This window comes from Dreissena polymorpha, chromosome 8, assembly GCF_020536995.1.
Source record: "Dreissena polymorpha isolate Duluth1 chromosome 8, UMN_Dpol_1.0, whole genome shotgun sequence".
In the NCBI taxonomy this organism is placed as follows: domain Eukaryota; kingdom Metazoa; phylum Mollusca; class Bivalvia; order Myida; family Dreissenidae; genus Dreissena; species Dreissena polymorpha.
In genome coordinates this window covers 45,359,116-45,373,601 of record NC_068362.1, presented here as the reverse complement: position 1 = coordinate 45,373,601, position 14,486 = coordinate 45,359,116, and the positions used below count along the sequence as shown (strand labels likewise).

The 14,486-nt window shown below is 36.2% G+C and overlaps 1 protein-coding gene across 1 annotated transcript; it reads right to left on the bottom strand.

Annotated features, from left to right (window-relative positions):
- Window positions 1-2,232: 2,232 nt before the first annotated feature.
- Window positions 2,233-10,555, bottom strand: LOC127840494 (uncharacterized). The gene is made up of 5 exons (XM_052368912.1): window positions 10,452-10,555; window positions 5,262-5,361; window positions 4,451-4,493; window positions 3,898-3,979; window positions 2,233-2,960 (listed from the first exon to the last, which is right to left on the bottom strand). The coding sequence occupies exons 1-5, from the start codon at window positions 10,553-10,555 to the stop codon at window positions 2,717-2,719; spliced, it is 573 nt and encodes a 190-aa protein (XP_052224872.1). The 3' UTR covers window positions 2,233-2,716.
- Window positions 10,556-14,486: the final 3,931 nt, after the last annotated feature.

Below are 14,486 nucleotides of genomic sequence, written 5' to 3'. Positions count from 1 at the left end.
GGTCACTGTGGCCTCTAATACAAAACTTTAACTTTGCCTCTAACATCACAGTGCTTCCACCTACAACTTCAAAACTTCATATGAACATGCACCTTGATGAGTTTTACACGTCATTTCCATTTTTGGGTCACTAGGTCAACGGTCAAGGTCACTATGACCTCTAATATAAAACTTAAATTTGCCTCTAACATCATAGTGCTTGCACCTACAACTTTCAAACTTCATATGTGCATGCACCTTGATGAGTTCTACACACCACACCCATTTTTGGGTCATTAGGTCAAAGGTCAAGGCCACTGTGACCTCTAATAAATAACTTTAACTTTGCTTCTAACATCACAGTACTTCCACTTACAACTTTGAAACTTCATATGTAGATGCACCTTGATGAGTTCTACACGCCACACCCATTTGGGTCACTAGGTCAAAGGTCAAGGTCACTGTGACCTCTAAAAAAATAAAAAATTCTGACAAGCTTTCGCAGCCGAGCGTCGCAACCGTTATGCGGTGCTCTTGTTAATGTATTATTATATCAATATTAATTCAAAGTTAGCTAAATTTCTTCACATGTCACGGTTTATTTCTGTAGCTTTTAATAAGCAACTAGAAAATCCCCAAAAAGAAGTGATATACAAATTTATACTTAAATTCATTGCGTGAAAATGAATTGGGGTAGGCATACTCAAAGTACAATTTCTTGAGATAAGAACGGTAAAACTTCCTGAAATTCATTCAGTGTGTAGAAAATATGTAGTGTTAAATAAATATGTACACTATATGCATTTTATCACTCTACACGTGACATAAAACGTAAATAAAGTTTCTTGCCACGGAACCATTTGTTGTCGTTTTTGCCATTTTATCCAGATAAGTGGATATATAATTGGACATCAGTGGCACATATCTCTTTCAATGCCACTTTTTTAATTCCGTATCTACTAACAAAATCCAGTCGAGTACGTTTATTAAGTTTATTGTCAAAATATATGTATATCCCATTACAAAAAACTATATATTTTGGATATAGGGTAAATCCATAGAAAACGCCCAACCAAGTCAAGGGGTAGGTGTATTCAACCAAGTATAAAAAGTTAACCGGTTGGTAAAAAGTTTTAAAATGTTGCAATTCGTTGTGATATACAATTTACAATGTGGAAATAATAACAAAGAGTGTTTCTGGAAAAGTACCCATTAATCTCCCACTACCTTAATATCTTAGTTAGAAGGTGATTTTTCAACGGTTCCGTAGTGAAGTGGTTAAACGCTCGCTTCACATGTGAGAGGTTCGAGCCTCAGTAGAATCAAATTATTTTATTTGTGTTCTATGTTAACTTTTTGTTTTGATGTAGACATTTTAGTTTAAATAAATATGCTGTTTTATTGTAAGCATTTTTTGTTTTTATTATGCCCATGAACTATATGTGTGCGAACCCCCCGTTCGTAAACACATTAAAACTTTTATAGTGTTTTCATATCAATGAGTACTCAACCCCTATTGTAAATGAGCAACGTAAGAATAAGTTCAGAATCATCTCCCCTTGAAGTTGAGAAAAATATTAAATTACGCTTACATGATGAAGCAGATTTTTTAAAACCTACACATTTCTGTTCCATTAATGAAAACTGCACACGGATGCCAGTAAAAAAGGAAACCAATGTTAATAAAATGAAATATTAAATATTTGGGGGTTACAACACAAAATCATAGATAATGGTTATTTGGGGGTTATAAGACAACATCATAGATAATGGTTATTTGGGAGTTATAACACAAAATCATAGATAATGGTTATATCAGTATCTTTTTCTATTTTGTTTAAAATAATCGACCAATATATCAATATTTACAGTAGAAAAACAATCGTTCCATGTAACTTCATTGAGTGCCTTTTACACTGAAATTCCCGACGCCCTTTGATGCTTTGCATCAATACTTATCTTATTTGGGTTATGGAATGAATGATCCCCTACGAATATGCGTCAAGAAAATATTCTCATGAATTTATAACCAAGTTAAACTTCAAGCAGATAATCTGTTCTAGAAGTTGTATATGGTTAAATTTTGATAATATTTGTAATAAGCGCATAGTAATCTGCGGGCAGACATTAAGCGTTTACGGTTTTTAACGCATGGTAGGTTATAAGAAACCGCTATCAATAGGACTTCAAACAATTTTCTTGTGCTCTCTCGTCTTTTGGAGTTGAAGGAACAATTTAATACAGTAAGAACAATAAAAGAACAAATGTTTTTAATAGCATGACTATTCAACTTCATAGCATTACGTATTCGATGTAATACACAAACTTTACTCAGCTCTTTAAAAACAAGTATTTTTGAAATCTGCGAAAAAATCTAAATAAAAAAGTATACAATCAAAAGACAACAAACAAAAAGTAAAAGCTCAAAGATAAACATAAGATGCATACAACCAAATATTATGTTACATATAGAAGGAGATAGTAGTAAGCTCTTATAAATATAATCAGTTGTTACAGACATTGATGCTCTCCTCATACGGTGGTGGTTTTTTAGTGGGCGGCGGGTTTTCAGTGGACGGATGCTGCTTGTTTACAATGTTTATTATACAAGCACAACAACTGTTGCTTATTCCATGCGATCCTTCTTTTTTAATACTACATTTGCGGACCGCCCTGACTCCACAAACTGTTCCAACGATGGCCGCGAGGGCGGTAACGCAGCCAATCACGATGCCGGCTACTCCTTATACGGTGGTGGTTTTTTAGTGGGCGGCGGGTTTTCAGTGGATGGATGCTGCTTGTTTACAATGTTTATTATACAAGCACAACAACTGTTGCTTATTCCATGCGATCCTTCTTTTTTAATACTACATTTGCGGATCGCCCTGACTCCACAAACTGTTCCAACGATGGCCGCGAGGGCGGTAACGCAGCCAATCACGATGCCGGCTATCTCTGCACCAGATAGGCCATCATCGGGGCTATAATGAATAGAATGTTGAAATATAGTATAATGATACGTCTTATCAATTAAGTTTGGCTATGACTGTACGCATCATAAACACCATTTATTCCATCAAACTATGACCTATTTGCTCCTACAAATCGTGCAAGTGGGGCAAGTGCCAGTTACTCGAAAATGTATGTTCACTCGGTTCTGAAAAATCAGATTATCAATACAAATGTGAGGAGTCGGTAAATTGGACGCTGTGATAAAACTAAAATACGGTTGAAAACAGAAAATATCCATTTAAAGCAACACAGAAACACGCATACAATTTTTTTTTAAAATAACAAAACGTATACAAATTTACCAATAAAACGTATTATACCCCCTCGCTACCCTCCACTTTAGAAGAATCGGTCGGGTCGAAATGTCGGAGGTTTGGTGGGTCTTTGGATCTTTTTTTTCCGCACGAACACATTGGTATGATTGTTTCTTGTTTAGCAAGGGAATCCTATCAATTTTAAAGGGCAATGATTCGAACGTCAATGACATAAGAGCTTTGTAAAATGTATTTCCAAACGATATTTTGAGAAATTTTGGTAAATTTGTATAATATTAAAATGTCAGGGAAGGAAAACCCTTCTCAAATTTCATACTATGTCTTTAGGTATGCAGGTTATTTGCAAAAAAGGAATAAATGTATTGATTTTTAGTTTTAGGTCAACACGCCAAAAGGTCACATGGGTTCAACCCTGAATTTCGCTTCCGCAAATTGTGCACTCTGGACTATTTTGAGGAAAGGAATGCGCAATTTGATTTATAGGTCAACATGTCAAAGGTTAAGGTCACATGGGCTTGCCGTCACAAAAAGCAATTGACACATGTTGTAACGCGATAAGACTACAAATTGGAGAACGCACGTCTCACAAACATATTTGTTTTAAATGGTTTGGGTAGACATTATTCTTCACCTTTGTGTATTCGCATGGCTTGTCGTGGGTGGTGGTGGTGGTGGACGGGGTCCATGATCGGTGCCATTGTGAAGACAACTTCCTTAAAAAACATTACAATGTTTATGATAAAAAGGCAGGTTATGATTTGGGTTAAAATTATAATAAAAGTATTAACAATTATATTTTTTTTTACAATCATAATGATTATAATAATAATAATAATAATAATAATAATAATAATAATAATAATAATAATAATAATAATAATAATAATAATAATAATAATAATAGTTATAATAATAAAACTAATAATAAAACATAATATTATTAATTATTATTATTAGTAGTAGTAGGAGTAGCAAACGTTTGTTCTTGTCTTCTTCTTCTTCTTCTTCTTCTTCTTCTTCTTATTATTATTATTATTATTACTATTATAATAATAATATAATGCTAATACAACTTCTACGACTAATAATAATATGTATTTTTATAATAATAATTATTATTATTTTCTAATATTATCATTTTATTTTTATTTGTATTTGTATAACTTTGTTGTTTATGCTATTACCTGTTCTGATAAGACAAACCAACGCAATGGCTACACTTACGACCTAAAAAAAGAATTATGATATGGCTTTCAACAAAGAAACATGTACCATATTTCCACTTGATTAATTCTCAAGTACAAGTACAGTACATCCAACGATAACGGACCATTAACAATACAAATACATCTGAGATACGTTTAAACCTATTTATTTGATATTTTAATTAACATATCAATCATACACTTATAGTCTTATTTCATTACAATAACAAGGAAAACGTAGAATAAAAATATTTCCGTTTTCGGGATTTGAACCCGTGATCTTCTCCACAAAAGCTATTGCCACTGCGTAAAGCGTGATGTTATATGTACAAGCGAACTATAAACGCTTACAAATACAAGTATATTCCAAATTATCGAAGGAAGTGTTACCAACGCTTTCCTATTGTACCTATTCGAATGAAGATTATCTTTTTATGAACCAATACTTTAATGTTTAACACTTTTCTTACTAAATGGTGTTATTTCGCTTATCTGAACATAATTAAGAATATTTAAAAACTGACTCGACGTGTAGTACATTTATTCATATTTTAGATTGAGGAACATATTTTGTGACTGTTTGAAAATCGTTATTTTGCCAAACAGTGAACAAGTCCCTTAAAAACAAGTTAGATCTTAAATAATAACCCTTTCCTAACATCAAAAAGCTACAGGGAAAGAGCTACATTGTACATACATTATTAAATTTAAGCTTATGTATACTTGTTGAATAATTGCACCAAAATGCAAAAAGAAAATTAATAACAATATAATGACATATTTAACTTACATTTTTAAAGGCGCTCATTCCTGCACTTGAGTCCTTTAATCCTTCTTGCTGACGAATTGGATCATGTCTAATATTGTACGTGTAGCTGACCTTATCTATACTATAAATAGATGTATTGATATGTACGAAAGGGGGTGGATCCAGAAATTTTGGCGAGCGGGTAGGGTAGTAATGTAAAATACTTTAAATCACAGTATAATATTGCATGGTGTAACGCCGATAACAATATACCATATTTGATCAATGGCTTTTGATATATTTAAGAACATGATAAGCTATGCTGTTGGTATTTGTATTGCGTGTTTGCTGCACGCTTATTTCAATTCAACTCATTCAAAACATTCAACATTGGTTTACCCACAAAATATTTAAGGTAGGTCAATCGCTCTTAGTGCAGCTGCCTCGGTCAAATTTTTCATCGAATCCTGCAATTTTGAGTGGAAGCATGAAATTTGGCACACTTATGCTCCAATCTATCCTGAACAATTTTGGATATGGATCCAGGTCGGCATGTATCTGTGGCGCTTGTGGCGGCCATTTTAAAAATGGCCGCCAAAATGGCGGTTGTTTAAAACCTTAAATCAAAATTGACCTTATTTGGCAATTAAACCAAACCAGATAGGAGTTAGCTATGTGTGTGGACCATTATCCCCACTCCTTTTTGGTCTTTCAAATGGGTATACATTGAAAAAATAGTACTAGCATTTGGAAACATCATGAAAAAAGCAACATTGTGCACACCAAATGAGACTGTCATTTTCCTACATTTTTTATTTTCCCTCAAAAATGATATCATGTTCTTGTGTCGTTAAAAGGACACACACCATCCCAAAATATTTATCAGCAAGAGAGGATATGACTATGACGTACATCTGACGTAAATGAAGATCAATATTAGCGGAATATACTATAAATAGTGTGCACTCAGTGAAAAGTAGCAATATAGGTCAATTCTGAATTGCTTTATACGAACGAATTATTCAACCTATGTTGAAAGGTTCACTACAAATTTCCAAGGGTTATTGTAACATTAAAAATATTAAACTAATAATATATGTAAAGTAGGGACAGATCGAAAAAGACTTACTTTTAGAATGGCAAGCAACTCACAGAATGAACACGATCGTATGGAAGCCAGTGCTTCACATCAATATTTTAACTGGAAATTGTGTATTTTATGTCAAGAACATAACAACCAGCCTCTTCAATGCCCCGCTAACTCATTGAGAAAAGACATCCGGGCTGGGTATAGTTATGTGTCTGAAAACCTAAAGCACTTTAATGATTTTAATTGTTTGCCATTTAATATAGACATTCAGCTATTAGATGATGGGACTGGAATAGGAAACACTATGCTGAAAAATCGTGCATCATGGCATAAGGCGTGTAGAGATAAAATAAGTAATGAGAAATTAGAAAGACTTCGTAAAAGGAAGATTGAAGATTCAACCGAATTTATATCTGCAAAGAACAAAAGGGCGAGTCTTCTGAAATTAACTGTGAGCAATTGCATTTTCTGTAATGAGCCAGCAGGACTTGATGGCCTCCATAGAGCCTCTACCTTTGAACTTGACTTCAAAGTGAGAAACTATGCTATAGAGCTTCAAGATACACAACTTTTGGCTAAACTTTCAGTTGGTGACATGGTTGCTATTGAAGCCAAATACCACAAAAAAATTTCTTTCTGCACTTTACAGACGCGGACAATTAGCTGCAAAGGAAACAGCGCAAAGTTCGAAAGAAAGCTCACTGCATGGTTTGGCATTTGGAGATCTTGTATCGTACATGGAACATTGTATAGAAAACAGTGAAGGCCTTAAAATACCAGTCTTTCGTATGTCTTTTCTTAACAAGATGTACTGCATCCGGCTGAATGAACTAGGGCTAAAAGGTGTAACTGAGGTGCACACTACCAGGCTTAAAAATCGTCTATTGTCGGCTTTGCCTAGTCTGAAAGAATACACTGAAAAGGGTAGAGTCATACTTGCATTCGATAAAGACGTTGGATCAGTCCTGAAACAGGTATCAGAACAAGATTTTGACTCGGAGGCTCTGCTCCTAAGCAAAGTTGCCAAAATAGTGCGGCGTGATGTGTTTCAGCAAAAGCAGAAATTCACTGGCAATTTTTCAGAAGACTGCCAAATCAAATCGGTTCCTCAAACACTAGCAGCTTTGATCAGTATGATTCTTGATGGTCCCAAAATTAAAGACCAATCTGAAGGTGAGCAAACACAGTCATGTGCCTCTATTGCCATATCACAGCTTATTGTTTTCAATAGCCTAAATCTAGTGGGACTGGTGCTTTTCGTCGTCATAGTAAGGATCGAGAGACCCCACTTCCAATCTATATTGCTCTTAAAGTTCATGGTGAGACGAGAAAGCGGACTCTGATAGACACATTGTACGATAATGGCTTATGCATATCGTATGACCGTTTGCTGTCTATTTCCACAGGTGTTGCAAACAGTGTATACGCCAAGTATGAGGAAGATGGGATTGTGTGCCCACCAAAGCTCTCTAACCATTTATTTACTACAGCAGCGGTGGATAACATTGACCACAATCCTAGCAGTACAACTTCTATGGATTCTTTTCATGGAACAAGCATTTCTATTATGCAGCACCCAAAATTGGGGTTTGAAGGTGCACCAAGATTTAACCCTGTAATTGATGAAAGACTGATTGCTTGAAAGAAGATTACAGCTTTGCCAGATAGATACACCAACGTTCCACCTACTATTATTGCACAGAAGGAGCAAATTGTTCCTCCCATAATTGGTCCAGCTGTACGTTCTGAAGTTCCGGAAATAGATCCTTTGATAGTGAAGGAGTATGAATGGCTGAATAACCTAAAACATTTGTTGGACAAACCTGAGCTGGATATAGAGGACTATATATCATGGGGTGCATATCATGCTTCTAAACAAATGCCATTTAATAATATGAAAACAACTGTCACCCTCATGCCTCTCTTTCTTGATTGTGTACATTCCATCGCAATGATAAAGCATTCTATGAATGTTATCAGCGACACCATACAACTGCTGAACCCGGGTCAAGTTCCCGTTATCACCATGGATCAACCATTATTTGTATAGCAAAATCAATTCAGTGGAACTTCCCTAATACCCACGGTGAAGATAACTTTGTTATAATGTCGGGTGGACTCCATATTGAAATGGCAGCATTCAAGACCCTCGGGAATTGGTTAGAGTGTAGCGGGTGGACTACAGCCATATGCACGGCAGAAATTGCAACTAGTGGGGTGGCGGACTCATTTATCAAGGTCACACATCTGACAAGGACAAGGCATGCTCATCAGGTCACAGCGGCTGCTTTGTTCATCTTAAGAAATCAAGCATATGATCACTACAAACAGGTGACTCCAGAAGATGAAGCTGTACTGGATTTTTTAGATTGGTGTACCAAAATGAAGTCTGAGCAACCACAGTTCCTGTATTGGTCACATGTACTTGAACTTGAGCTATGTATATTCAGCTTAATTAACTCGATACGAAGTGGAAACTTTACCAAATATATTGAGTCTCTCATACAACTGATTCCATTGGTATTTAGCTTAGACCACACCAACTATGCTAGATGGTTGTCTGTTCATATTAGGGACATGAGCTCTTTGTCAGTCACTCTGCCAGCAGTGTATCAGGAGTTTTTATCTGGAGGTTTCGTAGCCTATAAGACTACTCGCCCGTTTTCAGCTATTGCCCTTGATCAGGCACATGAACAATGTAATGCTGTAGTTAAAGGTGATGGTGGGGCTGTTGGTCTGACCGACAATCCATCCGCTCTGACACGATGGATGGTGGCTGGTCCGGAAATGTCAAGAATGATTGAGGAATATGAAGGTCATCAAATTACGGAAAATGTATTTCAGAAACACCATGAACAGACTCCTGCTGTTCAGGCAAAGTTAAAAAAAGAAGTCGCTGGTCTCGTATCAATAATCACAGACATGGGTAACCCTTTTACAGAGGACAGTGGGAACCTTCTTACTATTGATACAAAAGATATCATGGATAAAGTTGTAGTGGATTCTGTTAAGCAAGCTCTGCAACTCGGTAAGGAGCAGTAGGATTCAAGATGAACGATTCATCAAAAGATCTGTTCTTATAAGCGAGCCCATCAAGAGAAACAAATTGGCATTGTTCCAATTTACAAAGGTGTCAAACAAGACAAAACCCCAACTTGCAATATTAAAAGATGACTGTGCCCTTTTTTCCAGGCTGTATATTGCATGCCAGTCTCGGGAAGGAAACCTGGATGAGTTTTTCAAGTATGAAAACCAACCATATCCCCCTGCTTTGGCCAAAAATGGGGAAATGAGATCAGGAACAAAGGCTGATCTTCTTAGTGTACTAGAATCACATTCACGCCGTTTAGAAACAACCCCAAGAGTTACGGTTAACATTCTAGACGGGGCGATGTTGGTTCAAATGTTACAACCTAGAGGTTCAAAAACATTTCAGGACTATGCTGACAATGTGTTTTTGTCACATCTCTCAGAAAGACTTATCCATGTCAAAAGATTGGATTTAATCTGGGACCGATACATTACAGATAGTCTTAAATCAGCCACCAGAGAAAGAAGAGGACATGGCTCAAGACGACGTGTCACCTCTTCAAACCGTGTACCCAACAATTGGCAGTCGTTTCTTCGAGTTGACGAGAACAAAACGGAACTTTTTCAGTTTCTCGCTCAGCAGTCATTGTCTCTTTCGGAAGATGGAAAAGAAATCTATTGCACTTCAGGTGAACAGGTTTTATGTGCCCCTCCAAGGATAGCAAATACAATCATTGAGCCATGCACTCATGAGGAGGCTGATACAAGGATGGTACTTCACCTGTATGATGCGGCCCTATCAGATCACAGGAGCATTATGATCACTGCCTCAGATACAGATGTGTTAGTCATTATTTTATCTAACTTCCACAGAATTCCAGACTCTGAAATATGGATGTTGTTTGGTGTTGGCAAACACCAACGTTACATAGCAGTACATGAGATTGCCAACTCACTAGGTCCAATGAAATTTAGGTCAATGTCTATTTTCCATGCATTGACAGGATGCGATATTACCTCTTTCTTTTGTGGTCGGGGTAAGAAATCAGCTTGGGACACATGGGACGTATACCCAGATATAACCAACATGTTCCTGGAACTATCTGACGCACCCATAGAACTGACCGGCAATAATCTCAATCTCTGTGAGAGATTTGTCATACTGATGTACGACAGGACAAGTGATCTGATGGCAGTTAACGACGCTCGGAGACATCTTTTCTCAAGAAGATCAAAGGCACTGGAGAGTATTCCACCAACACAATCAGCTCTCACTCATCACTTACTGCGAGCGGTGTACCAAGGAGGCCATGTTTGGGGGAAAGCTCTACAGGCAAATCAAACACTACCAAGCCCGTCGCTCTGGGGATGGGAGAAACCAGGCACGGGTACGTGGAAGCCAAGGTGGACTACCCTAGGACAAGCCCAAGATATGTGCTATGAGCTTATTCACTGTGGATGTAAGAAAGCTTGCAGGGGACTGTGCAAGTGTAGCAAGGCCAGCCTTAAGTGTACAGCTCTCTGTTTATGTGAAGGCCGTTGCTTCCCGGAATAACATGCCTTTTTTCATCGCACATCAACCAAAATGATATTGCCAATTGGATGAAATCAAGTTTTATAACTAACATCAGTTAGGCTGGCATTCTTTACAACTTGACCTTGTTAATTTTGACAATGCCCTGTATAATCCCCCATATAGCAGTGCATCAATTATGTGTATGTTTACGCGATCAAACAACATCATATTAACGGTAATGCATACTTTTTCCTGTCAAAACATGGGCAAATAAAGAAAAAAAATGTAAATATTTACATGTTCAACCCATCACAAAAAGTGAAATGAGATATTTGACCTTGACAATTTACCTCAAGGTCATCTCAAGGTCATTGTTGGATAGACAGTATATAATTTACTATAAGTCTTCAACGCATACAATGCACTTTAAACGACTAGTTATGGTGATATTTTGGATTAAAGTTGGAATGGCGGCCATTTTGAAAATCGTTGACCACAGCCTTCCTGGGTGGCTGCTGATCTGGATCCATATCTAGATTTGTTTGTAATGGGTCAAAGAATAATTGTGCCAAGTTTCATGCTTCCACTCAAAAGTGCAGGAATCATTGGTATAGCAGCTGCACTATCTTTTGCTACACAATATATGTATTTATACTATTTTTATGTTCATGTAATACAAAGAAACCAAACCGTATGCAGAGTGGAAAGTATTATTATTATCATTTCGTCAAATGATTTCAAACAGTCGGACCTTGAACCCTCATGGGAACGATTTCTAGATTGTTACTCTAGCGTTTTTATTTACTATTGTCAGTTTGTACCTGATTTCTCATTTTAAATATGGTCTAGGGTTATACACGTTGGAAAGAAAACACAGTAAGAACTATTTGAATTGACCCTCATTACATGTTGTGTAAATGCAACAGAGATACAGTAATAACTTTGCTCGGCAATTAGTCATTCTCTGCAGGTGTTGAATTGATCGCGGGTGTTGACGTAAGAGGTGATATTGTTCCAAGTTTAAACTCAAACGGCAACACACTGATCACAATAATTAAGCGAAATGTGGTCAAATGCAAAAAAAAAAAAATGATAGAAAATCTTATAAAATTAGTTTTCTTCCTCTCCAACAGCCTTTTCAGTGCTAACCGAGTTTTGATTGCTTCATATAACAAGAACTTGGAGAGAACGGTTTCATTCAATGACACACACAATGTTGGCCAATTGAGACGGTATATGAGGCGTGTAAACAATATATGTATGGGATGGCCATTCTCATGCGTAGAGGACAAAATCTGAAGTTGCCGATAAGCTAGTATGTTTTTTTCTCGACTCCTAAGTATGCCAACGTTTCTTTGTTTATTTCATTATCTAAGTATAAAAGGTTAGGCTACCACTGAAGTTCGACAAGGAGTTTACAGTAGCAACCGTTTTTTTCCAGTTTTCGTTAATTTTATAAACAAATTTCAATCTTCCGTATAAGTTAAATATCGAATCGCCTGATTTACGCAAAACGATCAATTGTTTCAAAGCTGCTTTGCAGTTGTACCGACATTATGAACTGTTTGAATGGCACTCTTCATGTAAATAATTAAACAACCAACAATTTTAATAAATAATTGTGCCTCTGTGAAACGTCAATACATAACATGTACAGTCTTTATGATCGGGATATACATTATTTATATACCAAGCACTACGAGTACAATTAGTTTCAGTTTTATATGAAACTTACTATAAACAACCCGTTTTAAATCAATAATTATTCCTCTAAAAAGCATACTTAATAACATGTAAAGTTTACGATGAGGTTATAAATGTTCTTTGTGGAATCTCTAATGCACGATAACGAATACAAGTAGTTTCATATGAAACTTACTTTCAGTTTCATAAAAACACTTTAACCAGAAGACAACAGACGCACGAGATAATAGGCGGATGTTTTTAGAGCAAAAACATACTTAAAATGGTAATACAAGAAAAAACTGTAAACCCCTTTTACAAATTATTATTCTTTTAAACATGCTATAAAATCGTTTTGAGACACCATTATAATACGGTATATTCGGAAAAACAGATCATATGCCCATCATTGCATATGTATATTATTTGGGTCTTTCGATCGCCTGTCCGTCGCTTTTTGAGCGAAATATATCACAAGGGACAAAATTGTCACAAAACCAGGTTTTCATTGTGAAAAAAATCTGATAAAGGGAGAAAACTCAAACTGAACTTTTGAAATGAACAAACAAAATTAACCCCCTTTGTAAGTTTGTTTAAAAAAAAAATCTATTTTTAGTCGTGGCGACCTTGACATTGGAGATATTGACGTGATTCTTTCGTGCGACACACCGTCCCATGATGGTGAACAAATGTGCCAAATGATTTTAAAATCTCACAATGAATGACATAGTTATGGCCAGGACAAGCTCATTTATGGCCATTTTTGACCTTTGAACTCAAAGTGTGACCTTGACCTTGGAGATATCGACGTAATTATTTCGCGCGACACACCGTCCAATGATGGTGAACAAATGTGCCAAATGATTTTAAAATCTGACAATGAACGACATAGTTATGGCCCGGACAAGCTTGTTCCGCCCGCCCGCCAGCCAGCCCGCCAGCCCGCCAGCCCGCCCGCATTCGCCAATCTAATAACCAGTTTTTTCCTTCGAAAAACCTGGTTAAAAATGTAGTAATGGAATTGAATAATAACTCTTCATTTAGGATGCAAAAAACACAACTCTCTTTAGTATATTTACACATTTATTGCAGTTATTAGTAAATGTTCTTTCGTGGAACATGACTCTATTTGAAGTGAACGTATTTCATAATAGTTTTAGATATAATTAGAAAAAAATTAGAAGAAGTCCAAAGTACCTAAAATCTCTTACAAATATGTATCGGTGATTTGATTGAGTGATTGACATTTTTCTATTTTACAGGCCGAGTCGTGTGTCGAGCATAAATCTCCAGTGTTAACGCACGCACAAAAAATTTATTAGATTATATACCTGATGATAATGTGGATAGCATTTTTAACATAGAGGTTGATTATAACACGGATCCTTTTGATCGCACACGTAATAATAAAGACTCTGAACAATATAACAATTTTGGGAAAACACTCGTTGAACTTTGTTGTACGCAAGGTATGCATATTTTAAATGGGCGTAGCAACGATGATTTTTTAGGAAACTTTACATGTCCTACATATGATGGCGCTAGTATTGTTGATTACCATGTTGTATCCACTGAGCTATTTTCTCATATTACTTATTTTTGCGTGGAGATGAGGGGCGAGTCTGATCATATGCCTATTAGCTCTAAAATAGTTTTAGGCAAAAAGAAAATTATTCGTGCTAACTTCGTCAATCAATATTACTTAAATAACGTTATGGAAGACTATCCAAAAATAGAAAAGTATATATGGAAAGACGCGCACAAGCAAGATTTCCTGAGAGTATTTGAAAACAGTTTTACCATTCAACATTCGCAAATATTGGAATCAATCGCGTGCACGGATATTGACGAAGCGATCGATAAAATATTAAATTTATTCAAATACGCTGCACCCGATATGAAGGTTAATTATACAACAAACTATCTTAATGAAAAGGCCAGTACAGTA